Source organism: Rhipicephalus microplus, chromosome X (genome assembly GCF_043290135.1).
Source record: "Rhipicephalus microplus isolate Deutch F79 chromosome X, USDA_Rmic, whole genome shotgun sequence".
Taxonomy (NCBI): Eukaryota; Metazoa; Arthropoda; class Arachnida; order Ixodida; family Ixodidae; genus Rhipicephalus; species Rhipicephalus microplus.
Window position 1 is genome coordinate 35590325 of NC_134710.1, and position 20185 is coordinate 35610509.

Here is a 20185-nt window from a genome sequence, read left to right on the forward strand (position 1 = left end):
TGCCACGAGCACGTCTCCGTGGTAAAAGTGACTCACAGAGACAACCGGGACCAAGGCCCGGTTGCTCGAGCGAGGGCAAAAGCGCTCGTGTTGGCTTCGAAGGGAGACGGGTCAGCGTAGTCTGGCCACGCACTAGGACACCGTACCACCCTTCGGCCGAGCGTATGCAGAGAGGCAACAAAAGGTGAGCGTTCGCTTCGGGGGCGAAGCGCCGTCAGCGAAGTCCGACGAGCCCCGAGCGACGGAAGTTGACGGACGGAAAAGATTGCGTGGCTCACTGTTGGCTATCCCGGAGAATATCTGCCCGCTCCCGACGCACGTGCACAAAACCTCTCGGGAGACTCCACGCGCAGCCTCAATTGAGGCGGGCTAGCCTCAATTCCCACATCCCCCTCTTCTAAATTTGCCCTTTACCGGTCTGCAAAGGCAGCCAGACGTCACCCATGCAGTTAAAATGACACTGCTATGAGCGACAGCTAACCTTAGTCCAGCCCTGCAACTGCTGCTGAAAATGATGACAAAGGAGAAAAAAAAACTTTAATAACAAAATAAGCACATGACACTATAACATGTTCGCGAAAGGGAGCACAGGAAAGTAGGAGTAGTGTTCGTGGTGCTGAAGTGGGATAGCGTCCACCGCGCGGAGGGGCGGAAGAGCGTGACAATGTTCGCTAGGTGCGATGCCCGAGTGCGAGGTCAGAGGCACGGAATGGGGCTCTCTGATGGCTTGTTGCTGCTCTTGATTAGCCGCGAGTCCGATGAACGCCGCTTCGGTTGTGGTTCGGAGGCCCTGCATTTCTAGCTTGATGACAAAGCTGGGACGTTTAGGAAGCCGGGCCTCTCCAGTGATCAGGGAGGCCGAACCAGAATTGGTTGCGAGGTGCCCTGGCGTTGGGCGGCAGCATATAGCTGCTTTCAGCTGGCCTCACGCAAGAGCCACAGTGGGAAGGGCAGCAAGGCTTCTTCGGCGACGGCCGAGAGCAAAGCACAGCGTCAGTAGGTCAGTGCCCCGAGCACCTCTAGTGTCCATGTTGATGAGGCGAAGTCACGACGTGCACTCTTCACGGGCACGCACTGAAGCGTCACGCACTCACACGCACAGAAGCATGCACGCGCACACACCGCTGACGGCTGTGCAAGTGTAGGTGCAAAGCGTCCTTCGTCTCTCTCCCCCAGCATAAGTACTGACACTCAAGGTCACAACTCCCTTCGCGGTAGACGAAATAAACATGAAAAAAGTAAAATAGAGCAAGGTGATACTCAATCTCTGGCCAAAAGAAAATAAAAACATAAAATACAAATAACACTTAATATTAGACAAAAGAAACATAAAATACACATGAACACTTAGAAAAGCAACACTGGCAGCAACTGGTTGGGGTCAACTTCTTTATGAGAAAAGGCCGTAAAGACGGTAACCTATACTGAGGCTAGACAGTAAACTGAGGGCCTTCGGTTGCGGAGAAGTCCGCTGTCTGGAGCGATATCACAAAGGTGACCGCTTCCTCAGATTATACCGGTGCGGGGTCCGAACGCGGTCCGCTGCTCCGGGTGTGCCCCTTTGCTTGCGCGAAGTGCTGTAGGGCTCTGGCGCGAGCTCGTCAGACCGTGTGATACAAAGGGTTTCAGGTCTGCGATATGGGCTCGGCTGAGTTTTCCCGTATGGGAATCTTTCAGCAAGTACGCGAGTGGAGTGCAAGCTATTTGCACTCGGTACGGACCAAGCCACTTAGGAGCGAGCGAGGTTGAGAACCCCTTACTGGCATGGCATCGCTAAGAGCATGGTTACGCTTCAGGACAAGATCGCCCACCTCAAAAACTAGGTCGTGATGCTTGCGGTCATATTGGGCCTTCTGCTGAGCCCTGGTTGACGCCAAACTTTGCCTTGCTTTGCAGAAAGCTCGACAAAGCCTGTCCCAAAGTGTTGACGCGTAAGCAGAGCAGTCTGCCGGCGTCTCCTCGTCCTCGAGCTGGATTTGAGTGATGCTGGTCACCGGATTTGCCAACTCCCTTCCCAAATTTAAGAAGGCAGGCGAGAAACCAGTTGAGCAACTCTCGGATGTTCGAATAGCGAACGCGAGCTCGTTCAAATGGTCTCCCTGTCTTGTTGACTTTCGACAAAAGCCGCCATCATCACTTTGAGCGTACGATTGACGCGCTCCGTCAAATTGGACCGGGGATGGTAGGGTGAAGTGGTGCAGTGATCGATTTCGATGAAACGGCACGTGACACCAAACACCCGAGCGGTGAAATACGAAGCATTGTCTGTAATGAGCCTTTCCGGGAAGCGGAACCGGCAAAACACTTCCTGCAGCTTCTCAAGCACCGCTCGTGCTGTCACCTTCCGAAGAGGGAACAATTCCACCCATTTCGATAAGTGATCAACGATTATCATCAGGTGAATGAACCCCTGCTTACTTCTGGGAAATGGTTCCATTAGATCTCAGGTGGCCACTTGCCACGGACGCTCACTGGCAATCGGTTTCATTCAACGGGGCGGTTCGCCACCCCTTGATTTCACCATTTGACAGACGCGGCAAGAACGGCAATAGTGAAAAATGTCTCGCTGCATGTCGGGCCAGGTCACAACGAAAAACTTTCAAGCCACTCGGGTGACCGGCCATGGATTCGTTGTGAGAGGATCGCAACAGTGGGGCTCTGACTTTTGAGTATAATCACCCTAAACGGGTCGATGGACTCGTCGTCAGTGGCTATATACTTCAGCAGGAGCCCGTCATGGTCCAGCAAATATGAATCCGCCGGGGGCTTAGCGGCACACGCGCTGGTTCGAGCCCCCTATTCGCGCCCACTGCAGGGCAAGCAGCGTCGCGGCGCTTCATCTGAGACCGTCGCACATTTCGCGACAAAATGGATTACTTTGCTGGTCCTTCAGAAGCTCTTCTCTGCTGAAAGCGATTCCCATTCTCCCAAAATGAGGGAGTCTGGTATCGCGCCCACTCAGAATCGCAGTAACAACCGCTTTAGTCGGTGTTACGGGTTCGCTCTTGGCCTCGTGGTCTTCGGAAAGCTCGGCCGCTTCGCAATGCACCGCTTACCTGGTTAGCGGCCAAGGTTTGTCCGCATAGGGACTGGCCCTTCTCGCCGAATGATGGCGAAGCCGCTGTTTCGCCCCCGACGCTTGCATGTGCAAAGGCACCGCTAGCGGCTGTCGCACCGGGATCAAGGTGCTCGGCAGACAATGGGGCATGAGATAGCGCGTCAGCTACCACGTTGGTGCTCTCCTTTCGATACTGCACTGAAAAGTCATGGTGCTGCATCATGAGAGCCCAGCGCGCCAGCAGTCTCACGGAGCCGCATCAGCCAGCTGAGCGCACTGTGATTCGTTTGCACCACGAATTTCGTCCCATCAAGATAGACGTCAAACTTCCGCAGTGCAAACACGATGGCGAGGCACTCCTTTTCGGTCACGAAATAATTTTTCTCCGTGGAGACCAAGGAGCGGCTGGCAAAGGCCAACGGCTGCAGCACATGCCCCGCCGCGGTGGTCTAGTGGCTAAGGTACTCGGCTGCTGACCCGCAGGTCGCGGGTTCGATTCCTGGCTGCGGCGGCTGCATTTCCGATGGAGGCGGAAATGTTGTAGGCCCGTGTACTCAGGTTTGGGTGCACGTTAAAGAACCCCAGGTGGTCAAAATTTCCGGAGCCCTCCACTACGGCGTCTCTCATATTCAAATGGTGGTTTTGGGACGTTAAACCCCCCACAAATCAATCAACGGCTGCAGCACGTCATCGTATTTCTGTAGGAGAACGGCTCCTAAACCCAGATCGCTCGCATCAGTTTGAACAACGAATGGTCTGGTCAGGTCGGGGAGCTTGAGCTGCGCTGTCTCCGCTATGGCGTTAGACAGTCGGCAAAACGCCTCCTGCTGCTCAAGACCTCATTGCCACTCAGCAGACTTACCCAGGAGTTTGCTCAAGGGCTTCTGTAGTTGGGCACAGGACGGAATTAAGGAACGTTAAAGTTGACCATTCCTAAAAAGTGGTGAAGGCCATGTACGTCCTTGGACACGGGAAAATCGAGGATAGCTCGAAGTTTCTCCTGATCCGGCTCTATGGAGCCTTCGCCCAGCGTAAACGCGAGTAACTGAACACAGGTCTGCGCTAATTGAACCTTGGCGAGATTTAATGTCATCCCGGCGGTCCTCACCCTCTCGAGTACATCGGCAACATGGGCCAAGTGCTCTTCGAAGGTTCGTGAATAAATCACAATGTCGTCGAGGTAGCAGTATGACCACTTTGCTTCCGCGAGGACGCGGTCCATGAGTCTTTGAAACGTCCCAGGAGCATTGCAAAGACCAAAGGGCATACGAGTAAACTCGAACAACCCTCTGTGGGACGTGATCGCAGTTTTACACTGGTCACAGTTACCCCGGAGCGGACAGGCATCCTTACGAGTCACTCAATTCAGACGGAGATAGTCGTCGCAAAGGCGATGACTGCCATCTTTCTTAGGCACCAACACAATTGGAGAGCCCAGAAGCCAGACGAGCAGCGAATAATGCCACTCGCAAGCTTGTCGTCGAGCAACCCATTGATAATCTGCCTTTTGGCGAGACTGATGGGCCTGGGGTTGCACTTCAAAGGGAGCGCGTCACCAGTTTCGATCACATGGCTCACTAAATCGGTCCAGCCAGGTTGATCGGTGAAGAGTTCGTCGTACTGACGTAACAGTGTGGACAGATGAGCCTTCTGTGCATCATCCAACTGAGTCGCGCAGGCGACCAAAGGGTGTAGTGCTTCTTCGTGTCGTGTCGGTCGATCCACACAGGGGTTTCGAGCCGATGAGCCCGGAACGCCAGGGTACGACCCCAGAGTTGGCACACGACACGGTTCTTGCCGCGCCTCTCATTCTGAAAAGGACTGTGAGAGGGCAAGTTCGTTGAGCAGGGGCTTGGCCTCGAACTCTGCGCAGGGCACGTTTCCGACGCTTCTGTGGCAAAGGAAACGATAAGCGCCGGTTGGCTGATGAACGGCTTGAGTTGGCAAAATGGGCTATCAGGATAGCTGCCATTCGCAATGTCCATAACGATACCGTTTTTAAGAAGAAAGTCCCGACCGAGCATCACTGGAACATTGAGCCCTGGAAGATGAACAAGATGGCAGCGTCTCATTCGATCGCCCCATCTGACAGTCAACCTTGTAGCGCCTGCCGAATGGGCCACGCCTTTCGCAAGGGTGAATGTCGTTAGACTGTCCTGCAAGTGCACTGAGTGCTTCTGCAAGTGGGACAACACCTGTTTGCTGAACAACAAGGCGCTAGCGCCCGTGTCCAGCAACGCCGGAAATTCACGGCCAGAAATGTTGACCAGAATGAACGGCGCGTGTGTATCAGCAAGAAAAGTGCTTGCCCTGCACGCAGAGGGAAGAAACAAAGGTTGGGTCGCTTGTGCATTCACGAATGACCCGGAAACCCGCTTCCCTGCCTCGCAGGAGGCCTGGATCCGGTGCATTCCCTTGCTATGTGCCCTCGTTCACGGCAGCGGTAACAGCAGACTCCATCACGGTCTGTTTTCTCACATGGAGCAGCCCCAAGCTGTCGTGATCGGCTCGCTACATTATAGCAGGATATGTTTCTGCGAGCCGCACCTCCCACTTACGCTGGGTCGGAAAGCATCCCTGTGTGGAGGTTTCAGGTGGAGCAGCGCAGGCTGCCGGCCTTTCACGCGTAAAGGGGTCAAGAGCGCGAACGCTCAACTCCCACACACAGCCGGTTGCAGCCGCAAAGGCGGTGCCGAAAGGCTGTTGCCGTTGGGGAAGGGTCATGGCCCCTCTCCAAGCACAGCGCACCTCAAGGGCATCGCTGACTGGCAGCGGTGGGCGATAGGCACGCGCAGCGAGAATGTCGCCTTGAATGCCCTTCGCTTCAGCTCCCAACTCCAAGTCAGGGAAGCGGTTGTCGCGCAGGCATGCCGAAGAAGTCGGATGTGCCTGCCGTATCACCCTTTTGACGCGTTCCTCGTTCGACGCTCGGGGCTCAGCGATAGAAATAAGTTCACCCATCGCACGTACATACTCCTGTAAAGACTCGTCAGGAGCTTGTGTACGGAACTCGAGCTCTCGCCGCATCCTACTTTCGTAGTCAGCGGGTAGGAATTCGCGCAAAAAGCCCGCACGAAACTCCTCGCGGGTTGCTGCACGGTAACCGGTAAGCCGATACGATCTCACCGGCGTGTCAGTGCAGCTGGTACAACACGTTCGAGCACCACCTTATCATCCAAACCCATTGCTCTTTGATAACGGTACAGAGAGTCGAGGTAATCTCAGGTGATGAGCTGATCACCGTATCCACTGTAGGTTGGCAAAGGCAACATAACAGCAGGTTGACCGCTTTTTGGACCAGCCGAAAGCATTTGCACAGCTCCTGAGAGTGCTTGGATGATCTGCACGGCGTTTTGCAGCAACGTCTGCGTCGTCGCACCGGCTTCGTAGGAAGCTGTTGGTGCGTTAGTGGCGCGGTCGAGCGAAGGTGAGCAGTCGCCCATCTCGATCAGTGGGGCGGTTTCAAATGGACCACCGCCCTGTGCGTCACTCCCAGAGTAAAAGAGGCTCCTTGTGGGATTGGCCTGTTGTCAAACAAAATGCGCACTTGGTATGGCTACCATCAACAATTCAGGTTCCTGCGCCCCGTCAATTCCGCAGGGAACCGACTACGAGCGCTGTTCGGGTAGGGCAAGAGGCCTATTCCGAAACGACGCGCCATCGCCAAAGGGAGTGGCTAGGCGCCTCGTATTGTTACCGCAATAGGGGGTGCCGACACGGACGGGTGCCGATGGGTTACCTTCAAAAGAGGCAATGGCCTCCTTGTGCGACACAGCATGCCACGAAGCAGACATGTTGCAATGAGCCCGAATCGCACAGGTGAACTGACTCGCTAAGAGCAGTCAAAAGCTTAGCGCTTTTGATACCGCGTTGGGCGCCAGTGTAGTGACAGGTATCCCGAAGGAGTACGGCCACTAGCGTGCCTCCGGTCTTAGCGAGCCACAGGGTACGTGTTAACCGTCGCCCTGGCGAGAACACGATACTGCTCAAGGTCGCAACACTTTATTGTCTGTGGCAACACCAAACGCAGTACAGCCCGTTGAGAAGGCGCGGCGGGAAAGCAAATGGGCTTATCCACGCCACGGGCATAAAAGTACTACACAGGGTGCCACGAGCACGTCGCCGTGGTAAAGGTGATTCACGGGGACAACCGGGACCAAGGCCCGGTTGCTCGAGCGAGGCAAAGGCGCTCGTGTTGGCTTCGAAGAGAGACGGGTCGGCGTAGTCTGGCCACGCACTAGGACACCGTACCACCCTTCGGCCGAGCGTACGCAAAGCAGCAACAAAAAGTAAGCGTTAGCTTCGGGCGCAAGGCGCCGTCAGAGAAGTCCGACGAGCCCCGAGCGACGGGAGTTGACGGACGGAAAAGATTGCGTGGCTCACTGTCAGTTGTCCCGGAGATTATCTGCCCGCTCCCGACGCACGCACCCTCTCGGGAGTGGTTTTGTGCGCAGCGCCACAGTCAACATTCGCTACCGGGTGAGGGGGTTAAACGTCACTCTGCTCTCCCAGCGCGGCAGACAGCGGAGGAGGGGAGACATGTCCGGACATGAGAACGACAGAAAAGGCGGCAACCCGCACAAAGGCGGCGGGCTAGCCTCAATTCCCACAACGATAAGGGGAAACCGCGAGCACGTCACAGCGGGCAGTGGTGAGCTTTGACAGGCCGGTCGGGAAAAGATCCCTCGCGGCTATGCTGCGCATCTCACGATAGCCACTGGGCCTGGTCACGAGAGTTAGGGCAAACCTCGTATGCGTAGGCCTATGGCAAGTGCGTCTTGGTGTGGTGCGACCACTTTAGCACTAGACACTGCTGTTGGCTTAGCGTACAGTACTGAAGCTAACACTCGGGTAAACACGCCTGCCGGAGATGCCAAGGCACCCAGGCAGGCTACAGTCAGGCGGTTCCCAAAGAGGACGTGGACGAAGGAAACACGTGCTTGGGGACGTGGACGAAGGAAACAGGTGAGGCCTTTTCCGGCGCGCACATGACTCGGCCTGCTAATTCTCGCAGCCCTAGAGAGCACTTGCCGGGCCCGCGCGTGGCGCCATTTATCACCATTCGCCGTTACCAAAGCACGGAAAAGGAAAAGAAGAGTGGCCGTGCAGCAGAGTGGCCGTGCAGCAGAGTGGCCGCGAAATGATCGCGGGCGCGCCTCAGATCTCCACAGTGCACACCTATGCGCGCGTTACGACGTCATAGGAGCGAATAGTGGCGCTAAATGCGACCCTGTGTCTGATATAACGATATATGCGAAACCAAAACTGCTGGAAACTGGCTGAGAAGGCCACCTCCACACATTTTACATGTGGCAATATTTTTTATTAAATACATTTTTTTGACGTCCTAGCAACAGCTCTGTCTAGAATGAGTGGCATAAATTTCTGGAATATATTATTGATAAACACTATCAGATTGCAAAGCTGACTCCTTAAATTGATATTTGACTTGCAAAGGTTCTTTTAATTACTAAACTTTGTTGCTGTAGCGTAACCATGAGGGGCCTGCACTTCTCTAAAGTTCGCCAGACTATTGCATTTTCTCATCAACACATGCACATTTGTTCGCGCAAAAGTGTGTAAAAAATCATTGTGTTGCCAAGACGGGCAAATTTAAATTGATTCTGCAAGTTAAGTGACTGGACTAACTACTAGAAAGTGCCAAATGCACGAAAAAAAAATTCGACATGCCAAAATCGACGAACAAAAGCGTCAGTCACTGGTGATCAATTGGAATAGGCATGGTAGTAAAAGAGTTAGTCAATATAAGAATGATTCAGGGGGAGCACAATAAAATGCCTAGTGTTGTAAGGTATTTGGGCATTTCTTAGACTTCCCCCAGCTCGCAATACTCCGTGATTACGTAAGGATGCGCCCTTCGGTATTCTTGCCAGGTGAAAAATACACTGAAGTTCTTTGGGAAAAGCCTCATGTTGAACCTATCTGATCAGACATATCTGAGTTTTGTTCACTTGTTCTCCGGTCGGAAAGCCCTACTCTTTCTCGAGGGAACACATGGAGCTGTGCATAAATCGCTTCATCTGTGCGACAACTCTGATTAGTTTATTCAAGGAACTAAACAGCTTAAAAGGCAAAGCTGATGTTTCCACAGACTGCGCAACAGTGTGAACGTTAAACTGGCTTTCTTTCTTCTTCTGCAGTTTTGTCTTCATAGACAGTTTTGTCTTCATAGACAGTTTCGCTGCGTGTCCAGTCAGCAGAGGGCTGGTACAGCCATGACGGTCCATGCACCAAACCATAATTGTTTTGAGCACTTTAGGCAGAGCTCTTTGTGTTATGTGGTCAGCTGCACTTCTGCACCTGGGCAGGGGTACCGTTAGTCTGTATCTGTGAGCTGTTGGATCTCCATCATTTGGTTAGCCACGAAGGGTTTCCACTGCCTCGCAGAGCCTTCGATCCAGTGAAGTGTGATGGTTAAATCCGTCCACAGAAACCACTGTTCCACTTGTAGTGTTAATTTTCGGGCCAGGTAGTGTTTCAATTGGGCATCCATTAGCATGCCCATCAATTCAAGTCATGAAAGAAAAAGCTTTTTTAGTGAAGCTACTCTCGATTTTGACATTATCAAGTTTGCATCGGGAATGCCCAGTCGACAAACACGCAAGTAGGCAACCGCTCTGTATGCCTTGGGGCTTGCATCAGTAAATATATGAATCTCTCTTTTGTCATATTCAGCTGTGACGCATCTTGAAACGGTTACCGCAGTTGAATGATACAGCGCAGTATGCCACTGCATCGACACTGCTTGCTCCTCTTCGGGCAATGTTGTATCCCAGCCAACGCCTACTCTCTAAAAAAAAGTGAGTAAAAAGGGCGTCTTTCTGTCTCATAACAATAATCGTCATGTATATTGGGTATGTATATTGCGCTATTGCCCCGCGCCTGGTACATTCCGGTCACGATCGACATGCCCATTATCAGGGTTACATTGCATTCTCGATAGGAAAGTGGCCAGCGCCGAGTTTTCAAGAAAGGAAGCGCACGCAAGCCTGATGACAATTATTGTTGTGGGACAAAAAGACACCCTTTTTACTCGATATTTTTTTAGAGTGTAGTTCCCAGAGTTCTTGGAACAGCAATTTGGCACTAACAGTTACTGGAGAAAGCAGACCGAAGGGATAGAAAATACACACTTAGGCTTTAAGAATGAATCTTTTGGTGTAGAAGTTTCAGTCAAAGAAACCTGAGATAGGTTTTATAGAAAAGGAAAGGTGGTCCCTTTCTTTATTCTATACAAGTCCTAACACACGCGTAGTGCTGCTTGTGGGGCACTGCACTATGTTCATGGGACATCCAGTTCCTTCATTATGGAATATCTCTTGGGACGTTTTGATATTTGAGCTCCGTTTTCGAAGGGACATGCCTGTGCCTTTCATTATGCCCAGTGCTTCTCGATGGAATTCTGCAGCCGTGTTGGCACCTGAAATGAGGCCGTCAACATAAAAACACTTGGCCAGTGTTCGTGCTATGCCCGAACAGTTGTCTATTGTCGGGAGATAGTGACGCAACTTGGCAGCAAATAGAAATGGGCTACTGGTCACTCCGAAAGGGACTTGTGTCATCCTCCAGACTCCAAGTGGGAGATTCGATTTTTTTTAGTGTGTACTTCTTCATACCAGAGGAAGCGCACAACATCTCTATCTTCCTTTCTTAGAGATATTTGCAGAATTGCCTTTTCGGTATCTGCACTGACTTCGATGCTGTGCATTCTGAAATTGAATTGAGCATGACCTTTAAGATATCTTGGTTTAAGATTGGTCCTGAATCTAGTGCTTCATTGAGTGACAGGCACCCAGTTTTTGTTGACATTGCATCAAAGACCACTCTGAGGCTAGCCAGGCGCAACACAGCCCAATGAAGCATGTAATACGATCTGTTCTCAATGCTTACTGCGTTTTTTGGAAGCTGCTCAGGGAATCCTTGGTCAAGGTACTGACGTATGGCCTTGTCGTACATCGTCAGCATTGTTTCATCTTTCAATAATTTCTTTGTGAGGCTGGCCAAATGCTTCTTTGCAACTCCCTTGTTGGCAGCAAACAAAAATCCATGGGCTTCCACGAAAAAGCTATTTCATATCTTCTATTGGTGAGTTTAATGGAGGACTCAAAAGCCTTATGAACTTCTTCATGCTCCTGATTATGTGGTACTTGGGCCGCAATACACATGCTTTCGAGCTCCGAGAAAGATTACAGCTGAGTCGTCAATGCACATTTGTTTTTCTCCAAAATGGTTCGAAGGACAGCTACCATTCTTCTGGTGTTGCTGTACGGCACTGTGCCTTGCAGTGTCCACCCGAAGTGTGTTTAATTGCACCTAAGCTATCCTGAAGCTTCTGTACTTCGCCGGTCACTAGACTCCAATAGTAGTCTGCGCCAGTCATTATACCGAAGCCATTCTGCTCTAATTGTGCAGGCGGCAAGGTAACGTCAGCTATGTCAGCCACTTTCAATTTGACCTCAACCTTCTTGAGCACAAGAAGCTCGTCAGAACAGATCTCTGGTATCTCCAAGGCCTTGAGACACTGCTCTTTTTTGTCATACTGCCTCCTCAACCAAAGCCGTATTCACATGCACTTTTTTTTAATGGCCCTGTCTGCTCCTCCAAAGGGAAATATAGTAATATCTTCCTCACCAAGTACTTCCAAATTCATCTGACTTGACAGTTTTTTGTCACAAACGTTCTATGACTTCTGCCTTCAAATGGCGCATGGGTGAGCGGTCTTCGCGGGGTACCCTTTGCCTACATTTGAGCTGTCTGTAGTAGTGCAGTTGTCGCTTTGTCATCTTTGCTATCTGTTGCAGAGTGCATTTCGGTTGCTGTGTTAGCAGCAGACTTCCACGCTGGATTGCACATTTGAAAAAGGTGCCTCTTACTGCATATTTTACACTTCACTCCTTTGTTGTGACATTCTCGAGATGTATGCCCTTTTATAGAACAGGGGAAGCATCTGCCAGCTTGGAGAAGTGCCCCTTTTCATTCTTCTAGAGAAAGCCACGTCTGGCATTCCTTCGTTACGTGATTCTTAGTGGCACAAAACACACAAGGCTTTTTCTGCTTCGATTCACTAGCCATTAAAAGTGAAGCTGTTTATGCCCTTGGAGCTCTGGAACTTTCGTTATCAAAATGTGGTTTGGTACTAATGCCTTTGCCTTCTCTCTGCCCAACCTGCAATTCTTTTTTCCGGCTCTCCTCTTCGTTTTTACAAAACATTGCAAATTTGCAATGCACAAGGTATCCTTTTTCTCTGCAGAGCAATGTTTGTGATATTTCACCACTTGTTCGCCTGGCAGCATTCGCAGAAGTGCGGAGGCGAGCATTGCTCTGTAGCTGTCTCTCTGAGCTCCAAGTGTCGTGAGAGCAGCTATATTTTGCTGCATGTATTCATAGAGGCGACGTATGTCTCTTACCTCCTGCCCGCTTCGTACAGTGTGCAGGTCCAGCAACTGCGTGAGATGCTCCTGAATGAGCACATTAGCGTGTACAAAATGCTCCTTCAAAAGTTCGGAGACCATATTATAGTTGGCTGCGGTCGCTTGTATACTGGCTACTGCCGCTGCCGCCCTCTCGGAAAGAACTGAGTCCAAATACAAAAATTTCTCTCCATCGAAGAGCATCATTGGCATGTATAGCTTGCTGGTACTGCTACCAGAAGGGCTGCCACTCCGTGGCGGTGCCGCTAGAACGCTGCAGCTCGAGTTTCGGCAACTTCACCTTTGAACCGTTGGCTCTCAGCTTCTCGTTGGGAGCGTCCTGAGACGCCTTGGCTGCTGTAATGGCGTTTGCTCGTTGAGCTCCGGCTTGTTCGCTGAGCCTTGTGACGGAGATTACTATTCTGTCATTGTACGTGCTGTTATGCCCGAGGCCAGGTCCCCGTTCGGGAGCGCTTCTCACGAGAACGAGTGCAGTTTGGGCGAACTCTCCCCCCCCCCCCCCCTCCATCGCCACCTTCCACGTAGACGCCGCCGGGACACGTGCAGTTCCCGGGAAAGCTGTGCTTCCTCCACGAGCCACCGTGCAGTTCCGGAGAAAGATGCACCTCCTCCGCCGAGCCCCAGGAAATGGTCCCAGAGGAAAGACCAGATATGTTATTTAAGGCCGTGCCGGCCCGATGTTTGAGGATTTTACCCCCAGCCGACGTCGTCCTGGCCGGCTCTGTACTAACGATAAGCTGCTGTTAGAAATGTTGCTACCCGTTTTGCTTTTCGAAACGATTGCCTCCCTATTTCCACTTCTGGGCGAAGTGTTCAGTGACGTCCGACCGCTCTTGGCTACCGCTACCATCGCAACTGAGTGAATTCATAACAATGGTGGCAGCGGTAGGATGCCATCAAATCCGAAATCCTAACAGTGTAGTTCTCCTTGACATCTTCGTCTGGCACAGGCAGCTCGACAACAGCTTCCACCTCGTTCAGCTGTGTTAAAATGGCACCGAGGCTTGCTGACAGCACGTTCAGTGTCACTTCGTTTGCTTGTGCTTCTAGCGAAGAATCTGCTTCGGACATCAACTTCGCCACTTGGTTTCTCAGAGAACTCAGTTTTTTCTTAAGTGGCTCCTCGTACCTCCATCGTTGCAATGCTTTCAGCAGCGTGGGTGTGGTGTCATTAGGCCTCGTTGTTGGAACCGTCAAGTCCAAGGTGTTTGCATCTCCAAGGATAGTTGAGCTAACGATAGTCTGTCAGAATGTCAACGCCTGATGGCCTCCTTGTAATGCTGAACTGATGGTCGCTTCAGCTTCGGGGTTTAAGCACGAAAATAAAGTTTTGGGAAACAAGAGACGCCACACACCTTCATTGTTGATTTTCAAAATACTGATGTTTATTGCGATGAGAATGACAGTGGTAAGAGTTTCAAATTACATAATTGCCAGAGGACTATTGAAAGCTGGCTGCTGGTGTTTAAGATTTTATATAGGCTACAGTCATGCTACAGTACTAATTCTGGGGACTTCACGTAGCAGTCTGGCTAGCTGTTTGAATATCACACTTCCAAAATGGTCGCTTGTGCATTACAAAAACACTCCAAATGGCTGCTTGTGTGTCACCAGTGGCACCACAGTGCATAGCGGCCATTATTATTATTATTTGGTTTGTATACATATAACACGAATACATAGAGAAAATAGGGAGGAAACAAGCCATGGAAACTTCATGATATCTTGTGGACGTCATAAGCTGGATGGCGGGTGACCTTAAAGCCTCTAAAGCTTCATAAAGTAGCGATGTATGTGATTATTCACGTGCCTCCTTACTCTTCCCTATCCTCCGACCTCTTCGAGGTAGGCGCCGCGTAGGTATTGACCAGATGCCGTCGCGTGGGACCGCTCGCAGTGTTCGTTTCTTTACAGTCGCTCGCGGCAACTATCTTTGCTCTGGAGGCGCGGACTCCTTGGGGCACAGCGCATCAGTTTTAACGGATACGAAATAGTCCTTTCGTGCGCGCTGGGTTGCGAAATATTTTTCATCCGAGAATGACGCCGCTGTTCGTCGCCGCCGGCGATTGTTGCGGCTTCTGATGGCAGAACTAGTCTAGAGACGGCCGAAGCTCTTTATGATACAATGTGTTAAGCGCAACGAGTTGTGACAAAAGACATAGTTGCAAAGAATTGGAAGTGAGAACTTCAGGCCGTCATTTTCGAATCCACTTTGTGAAATGAGTTGCGCATCTCTATGAGTATGGTTTGATGTTTGCTCAGTTCAATGCCTGCTTTGACACCGTAGACAAGTCACAGTTAAATGTGCAGGACGTCTTGATCTCTCGCCGAGGTTTCATTAACGCTTCTTCGAGGGCTGTTTTTTTTTTTTGTCAACAATACATGCTTACGGGTTCTGCTTGTCGTTATGCGCCGACTGGTTTGAGTTCGCGATACTGGTTGGTGCACCTAAAATGTACACGGAAAGACTCTCCAAATTGTGATTGCGGAACTTCAGAGATTTCGCGTTGCTGTTTTGAATATACAAAACTGTAGTGAAGCACCTCGCATCACTAACTAGCCCAAGCATCTGTCTTATCAAGTCTCATTAAGATCGGTACTCTCTGTTGGGGTTTGTTGCAGACTCGTACATTTCAGAACAAATTGCTCTCTGTGGCTCTTTTACGTTGACTGATCAGCTGGGGGACTCGCAATGCGAGGGCAGCTATGCAAAGCGTGCATGCTTTCGAGTCATTGGGTGCATGCATCATTTACGAACCTCAGACATACATGCCATTTCATGTGATATGTGATAGTTTATTTTCGGCTTTATAATTCGTATGTGAGATACGTCCACAAGGCGCACTTATGAAATATGATTGATGCGTCTAAACACTTCACGAAACGACCACAGCTGTACGAATGTATGAACTATAAATGATGTGCGCCTTCTTACGCATCATTAAGGACTTCAATGCTTCATCAAATAAAATTGGCAGTTGGCGACATCGCTGTCCCGCATCGACAGCGTCAATGCAAGTTGTTGCTTGCACTGCATGACAGTCACTGAGAATGCTCTCTTTGTGGGAATCAAGAGCGCCCCCCCTACCAGGCGCCTCGTTCCCCAGCTGCCACGCGCCCGCTGACCGCGTAGCCCGACCACGTATAATCACCGGCATTCGCCTCTTGGTCTGGGCGAGCCAAGCTTTGGCTTCGTCCTGCGCTGGCATGTCCGGGCACGCTACGCTGCGTGGGCCTACGTCACAACGCAGCGCCATTTCCCTTTGGGCGCGCGTGACATCCTCCTCTCCTCAAGCTCTGTTGCGCCCAACGATTCGCTCGTCGCGGCAGATGCTCTCAGGCCTCCACGAGAGGTTGACGCGCTGCTTAGCAGGCGGCTTCTCGTTCGTGCGTTTGACTTCGGCCCTTGTGCGGGAGTCGTCGCGCCCTAGGCAAGCGTACTTGCTCGGTCTTGCGGAGTTCCCTGTACGGCCTTCAAGCCCGTGAGTGTCGCACTGGGCTGCATCTTGGGTTAATAAACCCGTTGTTCTTGTTTTCCTGCCTCGTGCGTGGTTTCTGCGCCGTGTCGGAGAAAACGACGAACCCGGCCGCAGCATCGTCGCACGCAGCGGCAGTGGAGGACGTCGCATCCTTACACGGTTGCGCTTAGTAGGTAAGCCTAGTGCAAACCTATCTCCACATCTTGCACACATTGTATACTCTATATATGGCCAAGCTTGCTCCACCCATGCGCTGAGTAAGGAAAGACAGTCGCACTATCCCATCGGGTGCTATCGCGCCAGCTAACAAAGGTAAGCCATAGAAGCTGCACCATGAATGTTTGAGCGATGTTATTTACAGTGTAAAGCTTATTCGGAGGCGCCTTAAACGATGGGCCACGAAAAAATGGGGGTTCTCAGTAACGAGCACATTTTTATGTTTAAAAACATGCATACTAATGGGTGGTGCGCACAAAAAGTTAACATCCGGTCACTGCGACGCCGAGTAACTCGATCAAGGCCTGATCACAAGTATGTGTTGCGCATGGCACTAAACAGAGCGGATATGGCCTTACGCTAAACTTGTTAAGATAAATTTAGGATGAGTTAGACGGCTCGCGCGAATGCTCTAAGCGCGCTCCCTGCCGAGCAAACGCTCTCTTCGCGAAAGGTTGGCTTCTACGCAGGAGCAAGGCAAGTGGCACCACGTCCGAAATCGGAGTGCGAAGGTACATTGCGAAAGAGATCGAGGAAAATCGCGAGCGGAGGAGGAGCGTGTTGCTACTTTGCGAAGTTCTAGGGGCTTTAGGTGACCCTGTCTTTGGAGAACGTCGCATGCGTCAGTGTGACTGTCTTTAGTTAAATGGCTGCCGCACTTTGGTCGTCTGGGCGTTTCTTTTCTGGAATTTTCAAGTTGTATCCGACTGTATATTTTAAAATCCTGTTGTAATTTTTCTTGATGCGCTCGCACCTTGCAGTAAATTTTGTAAGATTTGAAGGCTTGGACTTTCACTTTATGTGAAAAACAACTGAAAATTTCCGGGTCAGTACCCCTTTAAAGGGACCGACAACTGCCCAGAACATGAAATGAGATGATTGCACGAGTGGAAAGATTGTCCCTCATGGTGACTCAAACCAACCCTGTTTTTCTTGTGAGAAGCGGAGTTGTATCTTCATTTCTCAACTGAAAATCTGGAAAATAGCCTGTGGCACCACCTGGTGGCGGAAACCTCTATTATCGGATCTGCCCTGTCATGTGACTGTAAACTGGTGTACGCAGGTCAACAATTTTTCTTTTATAACTGAAATATTGTTTTCGTTTTTATAGTAAAAGATATTACTCCATAAAAATGTACTTATAGGCCTGCGTTAGTAGTGCGCAATAAAGTGACGTTATGACGTAAGGATTTTTGCATGGCATAATTTATTATTTTTTATTCATTTTAGCATACTTCAGCCTTGATAGGCTATCACAGGAGTGGATACAGAATACAAGAGAAATTGTTGTACAGCGCAACAGGTACAGAGCATGAAGATCAGTGGTTATTCGTGTACAAAATGAATTCATCATGTGATGAAGATTTAACGTGGCTGGGCAGTGCATTCCATAGTTCAATGTTGCGTATAAAAACAACTATTTGTACGAGTCTGTTCGGTGTTTTATAGGAGACATGTTCAACCCATGATGATGTCTGGTGGAGGTCGGTTTGGCAGGTGGGATGTAGTCGCTGAGTAAAGGAAATCGTGGACTGTGAATGGGAGTGGAAAAGAACTTTAATGATTCGATGTGATGACGAAAAGAGAGAGTACTAAGCAGTGATGAAGTGCTGCTCCAAACTGCTCCAAAAAAGAAATGCTGTTCCATGCTGCTCCAAAGTGCAATATTTGCTACTTATTGTTCCAAACCTGCTCCGAAAGGATGTAGGCAAACTAAAAAAAAAAATGAACCATGGGACTATCTCGTGAGTGTAAGCGAAACTAAAAGCAAGCTCTATACACTATCATCCTAGTTCGATACAGTATCGCATGCTTTTGAAAAATCAATGAATATCGCGTTGATATGGTCGCCTACATCGATAGCTGCGATGATATCGTAAGCAAATTTACTGAGTTGGGATAGGGTGCTGTGGTCATGTTAAAAACCATGCTGAGATCGCATAAAATGTTATCTGATTCCAAAAATTCAATAAGGTGTTTGTATATTGTGTATTTGAGCATTTTGCCTGAATGAGATGTAAAAGAAATTGCTGTATAATTCAGTAAGGACTGTTTGTTTGCAGATTTAAATGAAGGGAGAATTTTAGCGGACTTTCATGTTTGAGGAACATTCGAGCTTGATAGGGATCTTTGAAAAATAATAGTTAAATAGTGACTAGTCCATAATGAATATTTAGGGAGGAATGCATTGTCTATATTTTGTGGACTACCCTTCTTTTTGGAAACTAATTTTAAGGTCAAGTTCAATACTTCCTGATTTGAAACAAAAGTATTAATAATTGAACTTTGAGACTGTTGTGAAGGAGGAAGAACGACGAGGTTGTCATGGGTGAAAACAGGTGTGAAATAAGTATTAAATGCATTAGCAATGGCAGAATCATATCTCGTATTTCTCGTTATAATCCCGTGCTCATCAACGCGTCTTGAGAAAATTTTTGCGTGCTCATAAAACCGTGCATGGTTTCCAAGTCCCTAAGATTTTGGAGTGATGTGGTTTTTTTATCTACTGTATGTCTCAGAAATAACTCACAGTGACGTTTCTGTGACTTGGCTTGGCTCGTGTATTGAGGGAGTAACGACGACGAGACAAGCCATCCACAAAAGAGGCAATTGAACCTTGGGCACAGGTGTACGCACTGCAGTACAAATACAGGGAAGCTGTATAAAGCCACATTGTCTCATTGTAACGGCTCGTTATTTTTAAACAGAGATGTAAAGCTCAGAAGAAACGTGGTTAAGCATAGCTACAAGAACTCCTGCGAAAGCAAAATAAGACTGCATGGACAAGCCACTAGAAGGACCACTTGCATTGCTATGAATTCTCAGCGTTGCTAGACAAAAAGGCACATCGGTGTTCAGAGCCATAGAAATTGAAAAATACTGCTTATGAGATAACTACGTGTTTCGGGGGCAAGTACTGCAGCTGCGAACACCGTGAAGGGTAGGCTTATGGTCGCACCGGAAAAGCTGGGTCGAAAAAAAATTGGTTTCGGTCCTTTTAAAAGACTGGAGAGACAAGATTCTATTTGTGGTGATTTTTTGTAGAAGACAAAGTAGTGTTGCACTCTTTCGTGCGCAGCCATCTGCATAGATACACTTGTGAAAGACAAAACTAATAGTGGTAGATTATTTATTTATTTACTTTGCCGGTAAAATACTACTGCTGTTAGATCATTGGATTACTAGGCATTTCTTTGATGCACTTTCTTCTAATATAAAACATGACGTACTGTGATTTATGTGTGTTCATACAAGTTTTGTCTGTGCTTTTTATGATAACAGCTTCGAATTCAGCAAATGGTTAAACAACTAGGACAATTACAGCCTTTCAATAGTGGTGCCAGGCCCCTCTGTCCTCGAACCATGTCCGGTCCACCACCAGAGTCCGGTCCACCACCAGAGTCTTCAGATCAGGCGGAGACAGCACGGTCTCATCAGCCACCACTGCCAAAGTCTACGAAGGCCATCCCAAGAGGTGCACCGGCTGCAGGTGATTTGCAGGCCCAATATCCTAGTTTGGCCGTAATGGGGCACACACTATCATTAAAATATGTTGGGCATGATGCTGGCGGCAAAATGTGAGCCTCCAAATTTGCTGCACTACATCATTTTCGTGCCGCGGAAAGGAAGGGTCCATGTGCCATTGTGGCTTGCTGATTGCTGAGCAGGCCAATAAGAGCGGCTCTCTCGCCTGTTAATGTAGGTACTTGATATAATGGAGGAGCTGGCTAGTCTCTGATTGATGGGGAGGCTCGTTTAGTGTGTGGGAAGGGTTTTCAAACTCATTTGTGCGTGCCACACTGTCTTCGACCAGTAAGCTTCACCTCTTCAGCCTGTTTTTAGTTGGCATGACCCTCAGAAAGGTGCCTTGGAGGAAGGGATGTCAGCCTTTTGTAAAAAGGGGGCTTGCTGTGAGCTGGTGTGGCTGGATTGGAGCAGTAGCATTTCTCTGCCAGTGGCGCTCTGTGCGCATTTTTACA

General features: G+C 49.7%; 1 protein-coding gene across 5 annotated transcripts in view; it reads left to right on the forward strand.

Moving 5' to 3' along the window:
- LOC119175797 (uncharacterized) overlaps window positions 1-20185 on the forward strand; it is a 172972-nt gene that overhangs the window by 83485 nt on the left and 69302 nt on the right. For all 5 annotated transcript variants that reach the window (XM_037426773.2, XM_075876208.1, XM_037426774.2 and 2 more), the window contains one exon: window positions 19530-19695. In XM_037426773.2, coding sequence (XP_037282670.2) covers window positions 19530-19695 — 166 coding nt within the window. The remainder of the gene's footprint in view (window positions 1-19529; window positions 19696-20185) is intronic.